Source organism: Protopterus annectens, chromosome 4.part1, assembly GCF_019279795.1.
Source record: "Protopterus annectens isolate FY-2018-M chromosome 4.part1, PAN1.0, whole genome shotgun sequence".
NCBI lineage: Eukaryota > Metazoa > Chordata > Ceratodontiformes > Protopteridae > Protopterus > Protopterus annectens.
In genome coordinates this window covers 189,058,648-189,080,401 of record NC_056734.1, presented here as the reverse complement: position 1 = coordinate 189,080,401, position 21,754 = coordinate 189,058,648, and the positions used below count along the sequence as shown (strand labels likewise).

Sequence of the window (21,754 nt, the reverse complement as noted above, 5' to 3'; positions counted from 1 at the left end):
CTTTAATGTGACCTATAACCTGTACAATTCAATTGAAAAAAAAAACAAATCTGTTAGGGGAAAAAATATTAAAATAAAAAACATACAATATGCTGGTTGCATAAGTGTGCACACCTTTAAACTAATACTTTGTTGTGTGTGCGTACCCTTAAATTAATATTTTGTTGAAGCACCTTTTGATTTAATTACAGCATTCAGTCTTCTTGAGTACACACCTGCAATCAGCCAAAAAGATTAACGCCAAATAAAGTTCAGCTGTCCTAGTAGGATTTTTCTGACATTTACTCAGTTGCCTGCTACAGCAAAAGCCATGGTTCACAAACATTCTTAGAACAGTCACCTGAATATAGCATGTTGAGTTAGCAGTCAATTATAAAATAAGGTTGCTTTCTTTGTTCAGCCTACAGAGGAATATAAAAATTGTCTTTCAGAAAGCTTTAGGTTTAATTTTCTCATGCAATAGCTTGTAATGTACTGAAAATATTTATTTAATATACCTGGCAACTTTTTTTTTATTTTCTGACATACTTATCTTTCCTTTCGTGGCTCAAAGAAGTTTCCTTTTAGTTCATCCAAACTGTGATTTTATTTTTATTGGGTTCTTATTTCCAGGCTTCCTATAGTAAATAAATTAATTCCTACTACTGTTTCTTTTCAACAAGTGGGGATGGCTTGCAGCTGAAAATTATAAGGACATGTTTTTACTTATATAGCTTCTTTTTATAGGAGATCAGTCCATTGATGCTGTCTGTCCACTACTTTATACGTTCCCTTAAACTGTAACCCTGCACTTCAGGTGATGTCCAATTCCCCATGTGAAGCATTGTGATCATTCTCAAGGGCATGGATAACATGAGTAGAGGGTATAAAAACAAGGAACCACCAATCCCAGAGAGTACAACTATTATCATCGGCTGGTATTTGGAAATTGCACCTAATGTCTTTACCCTGGTCATAGAAATATATACACAGATGTAGCAGACTCCCTTTCAAAAGACATTTAATAAGAATTATACTAAGTGACCCTATATCAAAAGACACACACACACGCACACACACACACACACACACACACACACACACACACACACACACACACACACACACACACACACACACACACATTTACACTATACTAAAGAAAAGAGTGTGATTACCCCCATGTATGATAATAAGCTCCAGGTAAACATTTTCCTGCTATTCCAGAAGGTAAATGGCACCACAATTATGTAGAGGCTACAATAGCAGACAACATCATACCTCTCAGCATATTACCCTTGAAAATCATGTAAGTGTTCATAAAACATGAAAGCAGAAGAACCAAAAATCATTGCACCATAAATATGTTTTGAATAAAGGCATCCACAATGTACTGCATGGTGCAAAGAAATTAGTTCTTATACCACAACTACACCATTACTGCATTTTGAAGTAATTGAAGGTCAAACCATGCATAGCTGTGTATTTGTAGACAATTCTGGACAACATTAGCATTTATTAAAGTATAAAAGTAACCTACACACCATTTTGCCACTGCCAGACACAAACATATCTAAAATGCAGCAAATAGTAGCAATAAGGCACCAACGGATGCACACAAATAAGTAAATAAATAAATAAATGATCAGACAATTTTTATATTTTAGCTCTTAGCAAAATATGAAATTCAGTGCAAATGTCTTTGTAAAACTGCACCCTACAGTCACAAATATCATTAAAAAGCACCATTCAGTACTCATAATGTATACAGTCACAGAAAATAATTAACTGAGCAGACATGTGCTGCAACCACCAGAATAATATAGCACTTTGACAAGTGTAATATCACAGGGTTAAATCCTGGGTCTTCTGTTTGGTATCTACTTTTCTGAAGTACAGGCTAACACAGAAGGTTTTGGCTAACGAAGTTCACAGATGACTGCAAACTAGGAGCCATAATCAAAACTCCAAAAGATGTGGACATCCTACAAAAGGACCTCGCTGAGACAGATGCCTGGTGTCAAAGCCATGGCCTCAAGCTCAATGCCAAAAAGTGCATTGTCATCCCTTTTGGTAAAAACGCTGTATCCATGAACTACCACATAGGCTGTAGTCTACTTAACACCAAAAGTGTGATAAGAGACCTTGGGACACAGGTGGACAGTAGTCTCTCCTTTGATAATCACATCGCCACAGTAGGAAATCCTTCTATGTGGCACACCTCACCACAAAAGGTTTCTCGTCCAGGAAAAAAGAGGTCATTGTTCCCCTCTACTCTTCACTCATTAGAACCATTATAGAGTACAACACCCCTTTTGGTATGTAACTCACAAGACATCTACAACAAGTGGAAAGGCCACAGAAATACCTCATAAAGAGGATTACCGGCCTCAAAGAGATGCCCTACGCAGACCATCTCAAAAAACTGCAGCTTTACTCCATCGCATATTGCCTACTCAGAGGCGATCTCTGCCTAACACACAAAGCTATGTCAAACCCAGAGCTTTTGGACATGCTCCACTTAAAGAAATCCCAATCCCTATGAGATACACAGTCTAGGGACCTAAACCTTGTTACCACAATAAACAGAACATGCTGGAGGGATAGATTCCTGTCCCAGAGACGTCCCATACTCTGGAACAGACTACCTATCTATGTCAAACAGAGCTCATCATTAGCACTCTTTAAGAAAAATCTTGATGATTGGATGGGAGATAGGAAATTCACCCCGGGGATCACTTCTGTGGCTTTGCTCGACAGTGGCACAGGAAAATAATTTTCTTGGGTGGCAAAAGCCAGGGTACCTTTTAGCTAGGCTTATATAAGCCCTAGAGCCAATAGCCTAGTACCTACCTATGAACCTATTAACCTATAATTAGATATGAAAAATGCATTTTGTCTCCCAAAATATGCCAGCATGTTTTTACTATTCAGTGAAGGGAGTTTCTGTTCTAAACTAATAACATCTGGATAACAGCAGAAATTTTAAATCTTGAATGAAACTGGAGACTATTTTGTAGGTAAAGAGCAGAATAATAGAAAACAACGATCTACTACTTTCTAAGAAAGCAAGGATAACAGAGCCATTGTTGTAATGTTACATGAATTATGTGTAGTATCATTCTCCGATACCAAGTAAACATCTTTTATTTTATAAATTATAGTAGGGGATGGCATGGCAATGACAAGCTATTGCAAAATCTTGTCTACAAAGTTCAGAGACAAAAGTTTCTCACTACACACACATGTGTATAGATATATATATATATATATATATATATATATATATATATATATATATATATTTTTTTTTTTTTTTTTTTTTTGAGAATAGTAATGCTTCCAGCACATACTACTTCATAGTCTGTTTTAATGTCTATTTACGTAAAGTTCATTCACTGGGTGAACTATACTTGTGGGTTTGCTTTTAATGAGTTTGTAAAACATGAGGAGATTTACACCATGGTCCCATTTTATCATTCTACACCCTGCATGTACGCTCTTGAAATTTACGCAGTGATATGAAATGCAAAATGAAGACAGGGATGAGACTGCGTTCCCAGTGCTGTGTTACAGAAAGCTAGTATCTAGTATAGGACTATACTATGACTAAAAAAACTGAAGAAGCAGAAATCAGAGGAGTCATTTTTTAAATGCGAGCACTGGAGCACACATCACTCACATGCTTAAAATCGGGTCACTTAGTGATAAGTAGAGTGGCTAAAATATATGTGACACTGTAGAACTGCAACTATAGAGCCAAATGTTTATTTTGTGTAGTAGTAAGCGATATACCTTGCTATATCTGCATTCTATGTGCAATGAATAGGAACTAGTTTCTTATGCTATGGTTTAGTTTTATACATCTAGCTCAGAAAATAAAAAAAAAACACAAGACATTCATACATACAAGCACAGGAACAAAAAATGCAAACACAGAACTTGGTAAAAATTTGCTATGAAGTTTCCGTGGCCAAATTTCTGTACAGTACATATTACATAGGCACCTCTTTGAGAAAATAATTTTGTTTGACTACGTTGTGATCATATTGTTTCTTTGCAAGCAACTTGACGTGTCTTTTGGTCATGTTCTCTCTGTATGGATGTCACAGTGAATGTTATGAACATTGCATAGAATAAAATGCCATTTCATTTAATGTGCTGCTGTAGTACTTGTAGGGGGGGGGCAAATATGGGGTTTGGGATGGTGTTAGAATGAAGATTTTTGTTCTGATTAGTATCAGAATTAGCACTTTGTGTTTAGGATTAGTTTTACAATTAAGATCATGATTAGAATCATAGGTAGTACTGCTGTAGTACTTGTAGAAGGGGGTTAGATGTGGGGTTTGGGATGGTGTTAGGAATAAAGATTTTGGTTCAGTTAGTATCAGGATTAGCACTTTGCTTTTAGAGTTAGGTTTACAACTAAGATCATGATTAGATTTAGAGCTAGTGTTATGTTTAAGTTTAGGGTTCAGAATTAGAGACAGTGTTATGTAATGTTTGAAGCACTGTGCCCTGTATGTGGGTACAGAGAAGATCTGACTCCCCCAAGGAATGCTGAAAGGGTCTATATCAGTAGTCTGAGGAACACCACTTCACACACTGATACTGCAAAATGGGAAGCACTGAAACAGCAGGGTTTTGTCAAACTCACTGAAACATATTAAAAAAAAAACTTGCAAAAGTTCATAAACAGTGTTTTGAGTGTGTGTGTGTGGTGGGGGGGGGGGCAAGCTCACCTTTATCCCTACCATGGGAGGTCTGAAACTCCCACACCCCCAACAACGTATATATTTCAACTGCAAAATCACACAACAGTGAGAGAAAGGAAAAAAATCTACCCCGATGACTGCTAGTCTCAGCAAAAGCACAAACCACATGAAAACAGTTACTGTAAGTGAATGCAGCACATCACTTTTTATACTGATAAATCACATCACACTGCATATAGTGGAACACTTAGCAGCATTCACCTAAATGATTTCCGATTAAATGCTCTAACGTGAATTTCAACTAAAACAAGATCAATGCAACATGTGGAGCCTTACTGATATACATTGATATAATTACATACATCAGTGTGCTTTGTGTTTTTATGAATTTATGTTTAGAAAAAAATGTTTCTCCATGTTTTGAGCTTATACTATTTAGATTTAATTATGGAGGCTAGCTTCTAGAACAATTTATGCTCAGAGCAAGATGATGTGCTCATTTTGTGAGTATTCATAGAACGTGTGATTCCGAAAGAAGGTCTTCTGTGTTGTCCCATTAAAATTATGGTCTGTATAAGAATATATTAACCATTGAAAAAGTCACTAAGGCAAGCCGTCCCTTGCGAAGCAGCGTGGCTTGTCAAGCATGTCATCCCAGGCAGACAGACACTGGATCCCCTTTGAATGACACCAGACATTAAGCCAATTGTTAAAGCTGATCATCTTGTCTCTATATTGTGGCATCATTCTTGGTGAAGGAAGGATACTGCTCAGGGTTAGGGTCATACCTGCCTGGGCTACACAATCAGAGAGCTCCTCTATGTCTCTTTTCATGTAGTCCAGGGAGGTACGTCTCAGGTCGTTCACACCAGCATGGACAATGACTGTGTCATATTTGTACTTGCCGTGGAGTGACCCGAGTGCTTGTGTTATGTGGCGGATTCTAGCACCCGATAGGCAGCTTACTGTGACCCTCTCCTTGTTCAGCCTGGTGAGTGGGACGTCAGTGTGTCTGACTATGGAGTCACCTATGACAAGTATGTTTGGTGTTGTATTTGGCCTTAAGGGCTGTGACTGCTTTGCACACTGCTTTTGTGGTTTATGTGTTGCTTGTGGGGTGTCTTGAGGTAGCAGTTGTTTGGGTGTCTGCTTTGGAGGCCTCTGCTGTTTAGGTAAATTTTTACTCAGAGCCTCGAGTATGTCTTTGTGTGTTTATGTGTTGATTCAGTGGAGTGGTAGCATTATGTGAGGCTGGTTTTGTGGTGTGTGTAGTTGCCTTCTCCTCCTGTCTGGTCTTGCCAGTCCTGAGTTGAGAGCTCAGCCTCCAGTTTGGCTAAATAGCTGCATCTCTCAAGTATTTGTGTTATGTGGGAGGAGAGGGTTGTCTGTGTACATGAGGCAGTTATAACATTGCCTCAAGATTCCCAGATTCACCAGCTGGACCGGAGAGGAGATTGACAACTGACCTTTGGACATGCTATAATAATATTGGGAAATCCTTAATTGAAAACAAGGGCCAGTGGGGAGTGAGGGTGTAGTGCTTTTAATTTTTAGTGCTGACTTATATAATTGCTTTAGTGAGCAAGTGCCAGGTAACTCGAGTGCAATGTGTTACAAGTAACTAAATGCAAAAACGACAAACAGTAACTTTCTTTCAAGTGAAACAAGGAAATAAGTACAGTAAGCAATGCAGATATCACTAGTGATCCACAGAAGCGCTGAGAAGTTGCGTATTAGGTGGAATTAGCTTCCAGGGAAATAACAAGCAAACAAACAACAAGCATATAAACAAAGCTAGATTCAGTAGGCCTGGATCTAGTCTATGCTAGAGCAAACAAGGTGAACCAATTTCAGTAAGATACAGTTCAAATATTCAGGCACTATAAACCTTTAACCAGAAAATTCCCAGCTCAGAAGGGCAGAGTCCAGCCTCTTCTCCCACAAGAGTGCAGACCACGAACCTTCTTAATGTAAAATAACTGGCCTGAAGCCCAAGTTCCTAAACCAGAACTAATACACTTGGACACTGGGCTCTCAATCAGCAGTTCCCAAGTTAGAAGGATGAAAGCTACCTGTCCTGCCACCACAGTGCTTGCCACAAACCTTCCTAATGTAAAACAACTGGTCTGAAGCCCAAGTGCTTAATCCAAAAGACTTGAATGATAGCTACACTTTAATCAAGTTACAACCAAGCAGTAATAAATACCATTGAATACTTTAGAGAATGTCTGGATTAGTGCTCAAGTTACACAAACAAAGCTAGATCCAGCAGGCCCGAATCCAGTCTATGCCACAGCAAACAAAGCACCAACTTCAGTAAGAAACAGTTCAGATATGCATGCACTATAAGCCTTTAACCAGAAATTCCCAGCTCAGAAGGGCAGAGTCCAGCCTCTCCTCCCACAAGAGTGCAGACCACGAACCCTCTTAATGTAAAATAACTGGCTTGAAAGCCCAAGTGCTTAAACCAGAATTAATACACTTTTAGAATAACAGACACTGAGCCCTCAATCAGCAGTTCTCAACCTAGAAGGATGTAAGCTACCTGTTCTGCCACAACAGTGCAGACCACAAACCCTCTCAGTGCAAAACAACTAACTGGTCCGAAGCCCAAGTGTTTAAACCAAAAGGCTTAGAATGAGTTACACCAAGCAGTAATAAATACAATTGAGTATTTTAAGATGATGCAAAAGTAAAAAAAGTAGGTAGAAACACAAGTACAGTAAAAGCAGATGAAATTTTTTTTTTTTTTTTTTTTTTTTTTTTTTCTGAACAAGTGCTGAGATCAAAGAAACAGATTTGAGTGCTGAAACTAGAAAACTGGCTAGTTATAAGAAAAACAAGCTAGAAGGCTTCCCTCAAACACAGAAGGGCTTGGGGGCTCAGAAGCCTACAAATAGTCTGTACCACTTAACAAGAAAGGCAGGAAATAAGCTTAATTTTTTTTTTTTTTCTATTTCCCAGATGCTCTCTTTGTACACAGTAGGAGTGCCTGAAAACAGAATATGATCTCACTGCACTCAGTTGAGTGAGCAAATGAGATGGGCCCAGAGGCAGGCTGAGGGGCGGGCAGTTTCAATGCCACTAAGATTAACACCAAAACAAAACCAGGGCGGGTGGGTGGTAATATAACCAAGTTCTTAGCTGGCCAAGCTGAAGTTTTAAAGCAGGAATTATTTCACATGCACCAGTTTAAATATGCAAGGACAGGAAATCAAAGAATGTGGCTACCCCCACACCTGTAATTACTAGCAAATAACAAAATTCAGCCAACACCAGCTTTAGTTCAAGTTACTGAAAAGCAGAATAACTTCAGATAAAAATTCCTTCAACACTCCTTCATACACAGTTTAAATCAATTTAAATATCTTAGTGGCCTTGAAACTGCCCGCCCCTCTTGTAAATTTGTGTTTGGATACTCCTTCTGGGCCCATCTCATTTGCTCACTCAACTGAGTGCACTGAGATCATATTCTGATTTCACTTGAGCACTAATCCAGGCATTCTCTAAAGTATTCAATTGTATTTATTACTGCTTGGTAGTAACTTGATTAAAGTGTAGCTATCATTCTAAGTCTTTTGGATTAAGCACTTGGGCTTCAGACCAGTTGTTTTACATTAGGAAGGTTTGTGGCATGCACTGTGGTGGCAGGACAGGTAGCTTTCATCCTTCTAAGTTGGGAACTGCTGATTGAGAGCCCAGTGTCTGTTATTCTTAAAGTGTATTAGTTCTGGTTTAAGCACTTGGGCTTCAGGCCAGTTATTTTACATTAAGAAGGTTCGTGGTCTGCACTCTTGTGGGAGAAGAGGCTGGACTCTGCCCTTCTGAGCTGGGAATTTCTGGTTAAAGGTGTATAGTGCCTGAAAATTTGAACTGTATCTTACTGAAATTGGTACACCTTGTTTGCTGTAGCATAGACTAGATCCAGGCCTGCTGAATCTAGCTTTGTTTATATGCTTGTTGTTCGTTTGCTTGTTATTTCCTGAACGCTAATTCCACCTAATACGCTTCTCAGCGCTTCTGTGGAACACTAGTGATATCTGCATTGCTTACTGTACTTATTTCCTTGTTTCACTTGAAAGAAAGTTACTGTTTGTCATTTTTGCATTTAAGTTACCTGTAACACATTGCACTTAAGTTACCTGGCACTTGCACACTAAAGCAATTATATAAGTCAGCACTAAAAATTAAAAGCACTACACCCTCACTCCCCACTGGCCCTTGTTTTCAATTATAAAGGAATTCCCAATATTATTCTAGCATGTCCAAAGGTCAGTTGTCAATCTCTTCTCCGGTCCAGCTGGTGAATCTGGGAATCTTGAGGCAATGTTACAACTGCCTCATGTACACAGACAACCCTCTCCTCCTCCCAACAAATTCTAACACATGTGAGAGATGCAACCATATAGCCAAACTGGAGGCTAAGCTCTCTCAACTCAGTACTGGCATAACCAGTCAGGAAGAAAAGGAAACCACACTCACTACAATTCCAGTCTCACATAGACCTATCACGACAGCAAACCAAACACATAATCACACAAAAACATACTCTGAGGTTCTAAATAAAGATCTGCCTAAGCAGCAGAGACCTCCAAAGCAGACACCCAAGCAACCGCTACCCCAAAACAAAACACGTGAAACACATATCTCACAATGCCAGTGTGCCGGACAGTCACAGCCCTTAAGACTAAACAACACACCTGATACACTTGTAATAGATGACTCTATCGTCAGGCACACTGACTTCCCGCTCACCAGGCTGAACAAGGAGAGGGTCACGGTGAGCAGCCTGTTGGGCGCTAGGATCCGCAACATAACACAAGCACTCAGGTCACTCCAAGGCAAGTACAAATATGACTCAGTCATTGTCCATGCTGGTGTGAATGACCTGAGATGTACCTTCCTGGACTACATGAAAAGAGACATAGAGGAGCTCTCTGAGCATGTAGCCCAGGCCGGTATGACCCTGACCTTGAGTAGCATCTTACCCTAACCAAGAATGATGCCACAATATGAAGACAAGATGATCAATTTCAACAATTGGCTTAAGTACTGGTGTCATTCAAAGGGGATCCAATGCCTGTCGGCTTGGGATGATATGCTCGACAAGCCATGATGCTTTTCTAGGGACGGCTTGCACCTGTCACCCCTGGGCTTTTGGATATTGGCAAAGGCTCTTGCTACCCCCATACTGCCTTTTTTAGGCAAGGCTCAAAAGTCAAACCCACCTCCATAGGTATCACAAGGGATAAGAAACTAAGAGGAATGCTACTCGATGCCAGAAGTCTAAACCTCAAGATGCACGCACTCGAAACTCTCCTTAGCATGGAGAACATCGATATCTGTGCAGTAACAGAAACCTGGTTCAAGGCTCCCGAGAGCACCCCAGCACTACCAGGTTATACCTCATACCATGCCTTTCGGACCCAAAACTTGGACCAAACCACAAAAGGAGGGGGAGTATCGATATTCATCAAAGATACCCACACCTCCAGGTTGGTGGCAAAGCACGAAGCATCAGAGACTATCCATGTGCAACTAACAGTGGGTAAAACTGCCTTCCAGTTTATAGCCTGCTACAGACCACCCTCCCAAACCAAGGAACCCTACTCGGCCTTCCTGAGAACACTGGAAAATATGAAGGTCTCTCCAAACACCATTATATTGGGCGACTTCAACTACCCAAACATAGGCTGGGAGCATTACTCTAGCTCCAACACCCTAGCCCAAAGATTCCTAGAATTTATAAACTCAAATGCTATGGAACAACTTGTTACCACTCCCACAAGAGGGAAAACATACTGGACCTGATCATCACCAACATGGGGACTCTGTGCTCCAGACCAGAAGTGTATCCCTCACTGGTAAGATCAGACCATAAACTAATCTCACTGGATATTCACATCCTGACCCCACCCCCTGCCCAGAAAACCACAGTGAAAAACTTCTCTAAAGCAAATTTCACACTCCTCAAAACCGAGGTGGAATCCTTCAAAGCCCCCGGGCCTGTGGAAAATACGGCCCAGACCGCAGAATCCTTTATAAACGCATTCTATGAACACCTTCAGGAATGCATGGATCATGCAATCCCATATAAAACCAAGACCCAATCCTCCAAAGGCAGATGTACTGTCTGATGGACCCCAGCCATAAACAAACTATACAATAGAAGGAGGAAGCTACTAAATGATAGAGCAAAATCCCAAAAAGGGAAGGCATCACTGATCAGTATTAGCAAAAAACTACGGGCACTCATAAAATTGTCTAAGGCCAGCTTCAAGAGAAAAATTGCACAGGACACTAAGGATAATCACAAGGCTTTCTTTAGTTATGTTAGGAACCTGGGTGGTAATTCCCAGATATGCTCAGAATTAGTCCAAAATGACAAAAAATACACCGAACCCACAGACATTGCCAACATCCTATCTGACAGGTTCAGCACAAACTCCCCCCCCATCCCCACCAAAAGGGCAAATATCTATCCCAGCAGAGTGCTGCCCCCCTGACATCTCAGATGCTCAGGTAAGAGCCGCCCTCTCCAAAGCAAAAATCACAGCATAAGTGGGACCAGATGGTGTCCCGGGCTGCATCCTACATGAACTCCAAGAAGAGCTAAACCCAAACATAAAACTACTGTTCAATCTCAGCCTTACTACAGGATATGTGCCCAAAGAGTGGCGCACAACAACAGTGGTTCCTCTCCATAAAGGTGGTGCCTCAACGGATCCTGGAAACTATCGCACCATAAGCCTGACTAGCTTGGTCTGCAAAGCTATGGAAAGGATCATCATGGACCTCATAAATAAAGATATTGGGGACCTACAGACACTGGATCCTACCCAGTTCAGCTTTGTTAAGGGCAGATCCTGCCTCTTAAACCTGGTTGATTTCTTTGAAACAGTCACCAAGGCCATTGACGAGGGGAAGGTGGTCCACACAGCCTACCTGGACCTTGAAAAAGCCTTCAATACAATACCCCACTCGGGCATTATAGATAAGCTCACCAGCTTAAATATAAACCCCTATGTCACTAGATGGATTGCAAACTGGCTCAAGGACAGAACCCACATGGTTAGAATTGTTGGAGCCATGTCAGACTCCAAATCAGTTACAAGTGGTGTCCCACAAGGCTCAGTCCTGGGACCTCTCTTGTTCGATATATATTTCTCGGAGGTACAGGCCAATATGGAAGGACTGTGGCTGACCAAGTTCGCAGATGACTGCAAACTGGGCGCCATAATCTACTCTCCAGCCGACACAAGCATCCTCCAAAAGGGCCTCATAGAAACACACAACTGGTGCCAGAGCCATGGCCTTAAGCTAAATGCCAAAAAGTGTATAGTCATCCCCTTTGGCAAAAATAAAGTGCCCACAAATTACCACATAGGTAGCAATCCATTAAGTACAGAAGAAGTAATTAGGGACCTGGGGACCCAAGTTGATAGCAATCTCTCATTTGACAACCATGTGGCCAAAGTGGTTAGAAAAACATTTTATATAGCCCACCTAATCATGAAGGGATTCACATCTAGATCAGGGGAGGTCATCGTACCTCTTTACTCACTCCTCATCAGGCCCATAATTGAGTACAATGCCCCTTTTGGGATGTACCTTACCAGACACCTGCAGCAACTGGAAAGACCCCAAAATTACCTCACCTAGAGGATCAAAGGGCTCAAACAGATGCCATATGCTGCCCGGTTAAAGAAACTCCAGCTCTACTCAGTGGCATACCGTCTGTTCAGAGGCGATCTGTGCATGACGTATAAAGCCATGTCCAACCCGGAATTAATGGACATGCTGCATCTCAGAAAATCCAAATCCCATCGAGCTACGTGCTTGAGAGACTTGAACCTCAGCACTGAAATAAATAGGACATGCTGGAGGGACAGATTCATAACCCAGAGGCTCCCTTCACTCTGGAATAAAATCCCAGTCCAGGTTAGGCAGAGTCCCTCATTGACTCTCTTCAAGAGGAATCTTGATGAGTGGATGGGAGATCATAGGTTTACCCCAGGTATCACTTCTGTGTCACTGTTAGACAGAGGCACAGTATACTAACCTCGAAAAAGGGCATAGCAAAATAAATTTAAAATGGGTGGCGAAAGTCAAACACATTCTGGCTAGGCTTATAAATGCCCTAGGGCAGATAGCCTAGTATGAACCTATGAACCTATGAACATAAAAAAGAATGAAAAAAAAAACAGACACATATGAAGTTGCTGCTCCTTAAAATCTTTTACTTTCTTGGTTCACACCTAGCACTTTATAGTACCTAGTACCTTGCCTTTTAGGAAGTAACATACCATGCCTCTGTAGCACAATATACATGCAATATTGATTATTACAACTGAAATAAAATTTTAACGGCACAAAGAATTTTCTATGAAATTCCGATGCAGTCTAATGAAAACATAAGCGTCATATTGCCGTTTTTTTATTAGTTTCACAATTATTTTCCATGGAATGTATTTTTGGAATAATGGACTCTTTAAATCAATGTAAGCATAAAAAAGACATTGTGCACTTTAAAGTTAGCTGAGATATATAAGTATCCTGTTTTTTTTTCGATTATTTATACAGATTATTGTTTTTAACAATTAATATATAGCACTTTTATTGTCTGCTTTTTAGTCTTCGAGTGTATTTTATTGCTATTAACTAATCTGCACAAGTTATGGATTTGTCTGCAGTTAAAAGCATTCTGTATCTTTACAAATCTTTATCTGTTTGTGGCTTTATCTAGTGCTACTGGCTGTAGGCTACCACCCTCCCGCCCAGTTGGTGTCTTGCTCTTATACTTGGTGGCTTTGCAGTTCCCCGCCCCTACTGTAAATCTGATCTGTGACACACCTCCCAGTCTAGTGACATTAGCTCATTCTACCTAGTACAGAGAAAACATTCGATAAGGCCTTCTGTTTCTCCTTTTTCCCTTTCAAAAAAAAAACTTTTTTTTTTTTTTTTTTTTGCCTGAACCTCCTTGTGTTTTGACTGTGCTTCTCAAACATTTTGGAAATATAGAGTATATTTCAGAGCATTTATTATAACTGTAATTGCCTTAATATTGCTACAACTCAAGTGCTATAGGTTGCACTGCATCTGAAGTATTTGTGGGTTTTAGCTGCTTTTCTTTATATATAGACTTCTCTGTTTCTTTAACTAAATAAGCTCTGCAAAGTTGTTTTATTGCATTCCTGCCTGTATTTCTGAGTTTTTTTGCACTTTTAAAGTTTGTTTTTGCTTAGTTTAACTGGTAGGCTACACACTTGTGTGCGCTAGCCGAATTAAAGCATTTACTGTGTTTCTGTACCTAATTTCTGCTACTTTGTAAAAAAAAAAAAAAATCCTTGTTTCCCACCTTTACTGAACTAGAATAGTCCAGTCTTCAGGTATTGCTGATCTCTGGGCTGTGTCATAGTTCCTGTGTTGCCCATATCTGTATTTGGATAGGAGGAAGTTTCTTTGTTCACCAGTGAGAGTGGGGAGCTCTGAGCAGCCTATCTATCCTTGGAGGAGTGTTCCCAGCACAAGAATCTGGTAGTCTAGTGGCCATTTTGGGCCAATTTCTAGCTCTTTCAGGTCCCCCTGTATAAAACCCGCTTTGGCGCAGTTTGTGCGCTTGCTACTACTCAGCCAAGCTCCTCATGGTCCTGCAGAGTGGTGCTAGCAGCAGAGAGGCTAAATAGGGTTGCCACCTTTTTAAATGCCCAAAGTGGGACATTTTTGGTACAAACATCAGATTTTGCAGGCCAAAACATACTCACGGCCAGTACAAAGGACAGAACTTCCCTTTTTTGCCTAAATAAAAGGTTATTCTTGTAGCATTTTAGTTGCTTATTCTGTTTCTTATAACATTTAGGTGTTTCATATACAGAATAACTGTTTTATGCAACTATCGCATAAAATATAGGAACTAATTTTGTCCTAAAATCTCAGGACAATTCCCATTTTTACACTTTTTTAGCAGGACACAACTGCCCAAAGAGGGACTGTCCCTCGCAAAGTGGGACAGGTGGTAACCCTAAGGCTAAAAGAGCAACTGCTAACCTGATAAAAGTGTTTTTTTTTTTTTTCTGCTACTACCTGGGCGACTGTCCGATCTAGCTAAACTGCAAGTATTTCTGCTTCTTGAACTGTTTTAAACTGTTTAAAATTGTTTTTGCACCTGCACTTTTAAAGTTTGTCCTGTTTGTTGCATTTACCTGTTGAGGCTACACACTAAAGTGTGCAAGCCTGTGTTACATATTTATTGCATTTTCCTGCTGTTTGTTGCAAAAAAGAAAAAAAAATTCCTTGTTTCCCAACTTTCCTGACCTAGAGTAGTCCAAATACAGGCTTTGCTGTATTCTGGACTTTTGGAAAGTTCCTGTGTTGCCCATTTCCTTTCATGGATAAAGGGAGGCTTCTTTGTTCACCAGTGGCAGTGGGGAGCTTGGAGCAGCCTATCTATCCCTGGAGGAGTGTTCCCAGCACAAGAATCTGGTAGTCTATTGGCTGTTTTGGGCCAATTTCTAGCTCTTTCAAGTCCCCCTGTATAAAACAAGCTTCAGCATGGCTTTGCATGATTTTGCGCATAGCGCAGCATCGGGCAGTGCCGCTTAATTGGGTTTAAACCATTCTCAGCTCCACAAAGTCTGCGCTTCACTTTTTCCCTTAGAACTGATCTAGTTCTCATAATAAACAACCTATTCCCAGTCTAAAGCAATGCACTTGCTCATTAAAGCAATTATATAAGTCAGCACTAAAAAATTAAAATCAATACACCCTCACAAGCTCCCCTTGAGTACTTTGTTCCCCATTGGCCTTTTTTTCAATTATAAAGGAATTCCCAGTACTATTCTAGCATGTCCAAAGGTCAGTTGTCAATCTCCTCTCTGGTCCAGCTGGTGAATCTGGGAATCTTGAGGCAATGTTACAACTGCCTCATGTACACAGACAACCCTCTCCTCCTCCCAACAAATTCCAACACATGTGAGAGATGCAACCATATAGCCAAACTGGAGGCTAAGCTCTCACAACTCAGTACTGGCGTAACCAGTCAGGAGGAGAAGGAAACCACACTCACTACAATTCCAGTCTCACATAGACCTACCACGACAGCAAACCAAACACATAAACACACAAAACATACTTGGAGGCTCTAAATAAAAATCTGCCTAAGCAGCAGAGACCTCCAAAGCAGACACCCAAGCAACCGCTACCCCAAAACAAAACACGTGCAACACATAGCTCACAAAGCCAGTGTGCTGAACAGTTACAGCCCTTAAGGCTAAACAACACACCTGATACACTTGTAATAGGTGACTCTATCATCAGGCACACTGACGTCCTGCTCACCAGGCTGAACAAGGAGAAGGTCATGGTGAGCTGCCTGTCGGGCGCTAGGATCCGCCACATAACACAAGCACTCAGGTCACTCCAAGGCAAGTACAAATATGACTCAGTCATTGTCCATGCTGGTGTGAATGACCTGAGACGTACCTCCCTGGACTACATGAAAAGAGACATAGAGGAGCTCTCTGAGCATGTAGCCCAGGCCGGTATGACCCTGACCTTGAGTAGCATCTTACCCTCACCAAGAATGATGCCACAATATGAAGACAAGATGATCAATTTCAACAATTGGCTTAAGTATTGGTGTCATTCAAAGGGGATCCAATGCCTGTCTGCCTGGGATGACATGCTCGGCAAGCCAAGATGCTTCGCTAGGGACGGCTTTCACCTGTCACCCCTGGGCTTTCGGATATTGGCAAAGGCTCTTGCCACCCCCATAGTGCCTTTTTTAGGCAAGGCTCAAAAGACAAACCCACCTCCATAGGTATCACAAGGGATAAGAAACTAAGAGGAATGCTACTCAACGCCAGAAGTCTAAACCTCAAAATGCAGGCACTCAAAACTCTCCTTAGCATGGAGAACATCGATATCTGTGCAGTAACAGAAACCTGGTTCAAGGCTCCCGAGAGCACCCCAGCACTACCAGGTTATACCACATACCATGTTTTTCGGCCCCAAAACTTGGACTGAACCACAAAAGGAGGGGGAGTATCAATATTCGTCAAAGATACCCACACCTCCAGGTTGGTGGCACAGCACGAAGCATCAGAGACTATCCATGTGCAACTAACAGTGGGTAAAACTGCCTTCCAGTTTATAGTCTGCTACAGACCACCCTCCCAAACCCAGGAACCCCACTCGGCCTTCCTGAGAACACTGGAAAATATGAAGGTCTCTCCAAACACCATTATATTGGGTGACTTCAACTACCCTAACATAGAGTGGGAGCATTACTCTAGCTCCAACACCCTAGCCCGCAGGTTCCTAGAATTTATAAACTCAAATGCTTTAAAACAACTTGTTGCCACTCCCACAAGAGGGGAAAACATACTGGACCTGATCATCACCAACATGGGGACTCTATGCTCCAGACCAGAAGTGTATCCCTCACTGGTAAGATCAGACCATAAACTAATCTCACTAGATATTCACATTCCGACCCCAGCCCCTGCCCAGAAAACCACAGTGAAAAACTTCTCTAAAGCAAATTTCACACTCCTGAAAACCGAGGTGGAATCCTTCAAAGCCCCCGGGCCTGTGGAAAATACAGCCCAGACCGCAGAATCCTTTATAAACGCATTCTATGAACACCTTCAGGAATGCATGGATCATGCAATCCCAAATAAAACCAAGACCCAATCGTCCAAAGTTAGGTGTCCTGTGTGGTGGACCCCAGCCATAAACAAACTATACAATAGAAGGAGGAAGCTATTACATGATAGAGCAAAATCCCAAAAAGGGAAGGCATCTCTGATCAGTATTAGCAAAAAACTACGGGCACTCATAAAATCATCTAAGGCCAGCTTCGAGAGAAAAATTGCACAGGACACTAAGGATAGTCACAAGGCTTTCTTTAGCTATGTTAGGAACCTGGGTGGGAATTCACAGATATGCACAGAATTAGTCCAAAATGACAAAAAATAAACCGAACCCACAGACATTGCCAACATCCTAGCTGACAGGTTCAGCGCAAACATCTCCCCCCCTTCCCCACCAAAAGGACAAATATCTATCCCAGCAGATTGCTGCCCCCTTGACATCTCAGATGCTCAGGTAAGAGCCGCCCTCTCCAAAGCAAAAAACACAGCATCAGTGGGACCAGACGGTGTCCCGGGCTGCGTCCTACATCAACTGCAAGAAGAATTAAACCCAAACATAAAACTACTGTTCAGTCTCAGCCTTACTACAGGATATGTACCCAAAGAGTGGCATACAGCAACAGTGGTCCCTCTCCACAAAGGTGGTGCCTCAATAGATCCTGGAAACTATCGCCCCATAAGCCTGACTAGCTTGGTCTGCAAAGCTATGGAAAGGATCATCATGGACCTCATAAATAAAGATATTGGGGACCTACAGACACTGGATCCTACCCAGTTCGGCTTTGTTAAGGGCAGATCCTACCTCTTAAACCTGGTTGATTTCTTTGAAACAGTCACCAAAGCCATTGACGAGGGGAAGGTGGTCCACACAGCCTACCTGGACCTTGTAAAAGCCTTCGATACAATACCCCACTCGGGCATTATAGATAAGCTCACCAGCTTAAGTATAAACCCCTATGTCACTAGATGGGTTGCAAACTGGCACAAGGAGAGAACTCACATGGTTAGAATTGCTGGAGCCATGTCAGACTCCAAACCAGTTACAAGTGGCATCCCACAAGGCTCAGTCCTGGGACCTGTCTTGTTCGGTATATATTTCTCGGAGATACAGGCTAATACGGAAGGACCGTGGCTGACCAAGTTTGCAGATGACTGCAAACTGGGCACCATAATCGACTCTCCAGCCGACACACGCATCCTACAAAAGGGCCTCATAGAAACAGACAACTAGTGCCAGAGCCATGGCCTCAAGCTAAACGCCAAAAAGTGTATAGTCATCCCCTTTGGCAAAAACAAAGTGCCCACAAATTACCCCATAGGTGGTAATCCATTAAGTACGGAAGAAGTAATTAGGGACCTGGGGACCCAAGTTGATAGCAATCTCTCATTTGACAACCACGTGGCTGAAGTGGTTAGAAAAACATTTTATATAGCCCACCTAATCATGGAGGGATTCACATCTAGATCAGGGGAGGTCATCATGCCTCTTTACTCATCCCTCATCAGGCCCATAATTTAGTACAATGCCCCTTTTGGGATGTACCTTACAGACACCTGCAGCAACTGGAAAGACCCCTAAAGTACCTCACCAAGAGGATCAAAGGGCCCAAACAGATGCCATATGCTGCCCGGTTAAAGAAACTCCAGCTCTACTCAGTGGCATACCGCCTGCTCAGAGGCGATCTGTGCCTGACGTATAAAGCCATGTCCAACCCAGAATTAATGGACATGCTGCACCTCAGAAAATCCACGCTACACGCTCGAGAGACTTGAACCTCAGCACTGAAATAAGTAGGACATGCTGGAGGGGCAGATTCATAACCCAGAGGCTCCCTTCACTCTGGAATAAAATCCCAGTCCAGGTTAGGCAGAGTCCCTCATTGACTCTCTTCAAGAGGAATCTTGATGAGTGGATGGGAGATCGTAGGTTTACCCCGGGTATCACTTCTGTATCACTGTTAGACAGAGGCACAGTATAATAGCCTCGAAAAAGGGCATAGCAAAATAAATTTAAAATGGGTGGCGAAAGCCAAACATACTCTGGCTAGGCTTATAAATGCCCTAGGGCAGATAGCCTAGTATGAAAGTATGAACCTATGAACCTATGAAAAGTGACCAGGTGTAGGCTTTAATTTGTAATGATCTATACTGCATGTGTGCTGTGCCCTGAAAGAATGTTATATTACTTCTTAGAAGGCATGTGTATGTAAAGGTGCTAGATGTGAGAGAATTCAGTAAAGGATTTTGAGCAGCATTTGCCTGACACTAGTTGTTTGTTTGTGATTGAATGCACAATACCTTTAATGCAACTAATTCAAACTGTTTGCATTCATCTAACTGAATATATAAAAATGATATGCAGTTGGATATTAACAGAAAAGGAAACTGAATTAAACAGGAAACTGCAATATCTTTTTAGTTAGCATTTCATTTGTTTCTGTATAAATGTTGCAACTTGTTTAAACAATTCTTTTCCAGGTTTCATTTGTTTACATTCAATTTTATCTTCAAAAACCTGAAATTGTCACCTGAAATGATAGCCACACAATGACCCATTTAACAGAAGCATGGTAAATACTTTTACTTTTAAGTGCGTTTTCAGTGATATGTTATTTTATGATTTTATTCTTTACAAGTATGTTTTTGATTGATATCGTACACCTGGTCTAAAGTGAGTATATGCTGAACAGTATAATTTTATAGTAGAGTACTGCCATCTGTGAAAGAGTCCCTTTAATTCAGAAAGAATAATTAAAAGGTGGATGTGTCTGAAAACATATCCAAAGGCGCAGCCCATGTATAGTTAGAGTTGCAACTTTTATTAGTCAGACTAAATGCAATTAGGTGTTTCTTTTCTATTTTTTTTTTTTTTGCCTTTTTACACTATTTTTATTCCATATTTGTAAGTCTTATTTCTCAGCACATGAAACTTTAATTTCCTGTTTCCAGTTGCAATAAAAGAACAGGTCACCCAGCTCCTTAGACTAAATGGAGCAATATTCTAAAACTGCTTGTAGACTTGACAGAGCAGTTGTAAGGCAGGTTTGCAACGAATGCTGCATTTCTTTGTTTTATTACTTCATGTATTTCATTATAGGCTTCCCATTTTGCTTGAATAGTACATACACAATGATTCCCATGAATCAGTAAATAATATAAATAATATAAATATTCACTTACCATTTTCTTCTCCAAGCAAGATGGTTTTCAAGTTAAAATATTCAACTTCATCGTAGTAAACCTCGACATACGTTGTATTGCCGACTGTTCTGCATTCTGTCCACCGTACCTTTGCTTTCCCTTTGGCATACATTTCTAGGTATTTTACTTTGGTTTCTGAACTAAGTTCTAGAGTCACCTTTCCAGAGACAGTCTCCCCACTGTAATAGATTGGGAGAGGGCTGCCTGTCCCAGTACGGTGAAAGGATACTGTTAATTTTTGTTTGTCTCCTAGTCCCATGGTTAACAAAAGAATATAAAATATATTAAAAAATTGGAATTCTTTTATATAAAATGTGTCTGTTCTACAGTGAGTGCAAGATACAGTGCTGCTTCTTTGACAATGAGTCTCACTTTACATAAAGGTTCTGCTCTTGTGGGAGGGGACCTTCAACAATGTTTTCAGCACTTAACAGTAATGAAACAAAATACTGGCAACATTTTCCTCATGCCTTTACTACTACTGTATGTAATCTTACTCCTATACAAAGCAATTGTAAATCTAAGACAGCTTTATGGTCACACAGATTTTTCAGAAGAAACCCTTTTCAAGAAAATGGACAGTGTACATATTTCAGTTGCAGATTATGTCCATTTTGTCAGTGAAGTTGCATTAATGCTTTTTATTAATTCTTATGTTTAAATTTTGAAACTGCTGGACAATGAACACATTTAAAGCATGTAATATAAAAATGAATAAAGTATATAAAAATGAATATGGAAAAGTGCATTATAGCAGAGGCATTTTAATAAATGTTTTAAAATAATGAAGTAAAATGCAAAATGTCAAGTTAACTTCCCCATAGTTCTTTTGAAAGAAATTCAAGTTTTGCTAAATAACCTGCATAGCTTTCAAGAGCTGCATTTTTATCAAGCACTGTCATAAATTCTTGACCTCAGGTAGTACTGCAAGAAAAGACACATATGAAGTAATATACTGCTTCTAAAAATAGCCCACCAGCTAAGCTACACAACTGGCTAAACAGAAATTTGTTAGCAGAGATATATTGCATAAATGTTGGTAGACTACACCCCATGATCCTTTCCTAGCATTGACCTACATGCAGCAATTTAAGAAAGTAAAACAGAGGTTGTATCAGAGAAATATACACAAAGTCTAATTACAAAAAAAAAATACCAGTATACAAATTTAGTGCATGCTTTGCTAAAGGAAAGTAGATTTCCTTA

The 21,754-nt window shown here is 40.8% G+C and overlaps 1 protein-coding gene across 1 annotated transcript in view; it reads right to left on the bottom strand.

Moving 5' to 3' along the window:
- The window catches only part of LOC122801194 (arrestin domain-containing protein 3-like), a 128,458-nt gene extending 107,516 nt beyond the window's left edge, over positions 1–20,942 (bottom strand). Inside the window, exon 1 of the mRNA XM_044070753.1 lies at positions 20,528–20,942. Within this exon, the coding sequence (XP_043926688.1) occupies positions 20,528–20,807 (280 nt within the window). The 5' untranslated portion in view covers positions 20,808–20,942. The remainder of the gene's footprint in view (positions 1–20,527) is intronic.
- Between the last annotated feature and the right edge of the window lie 812 nt (positions 20,943–21,754).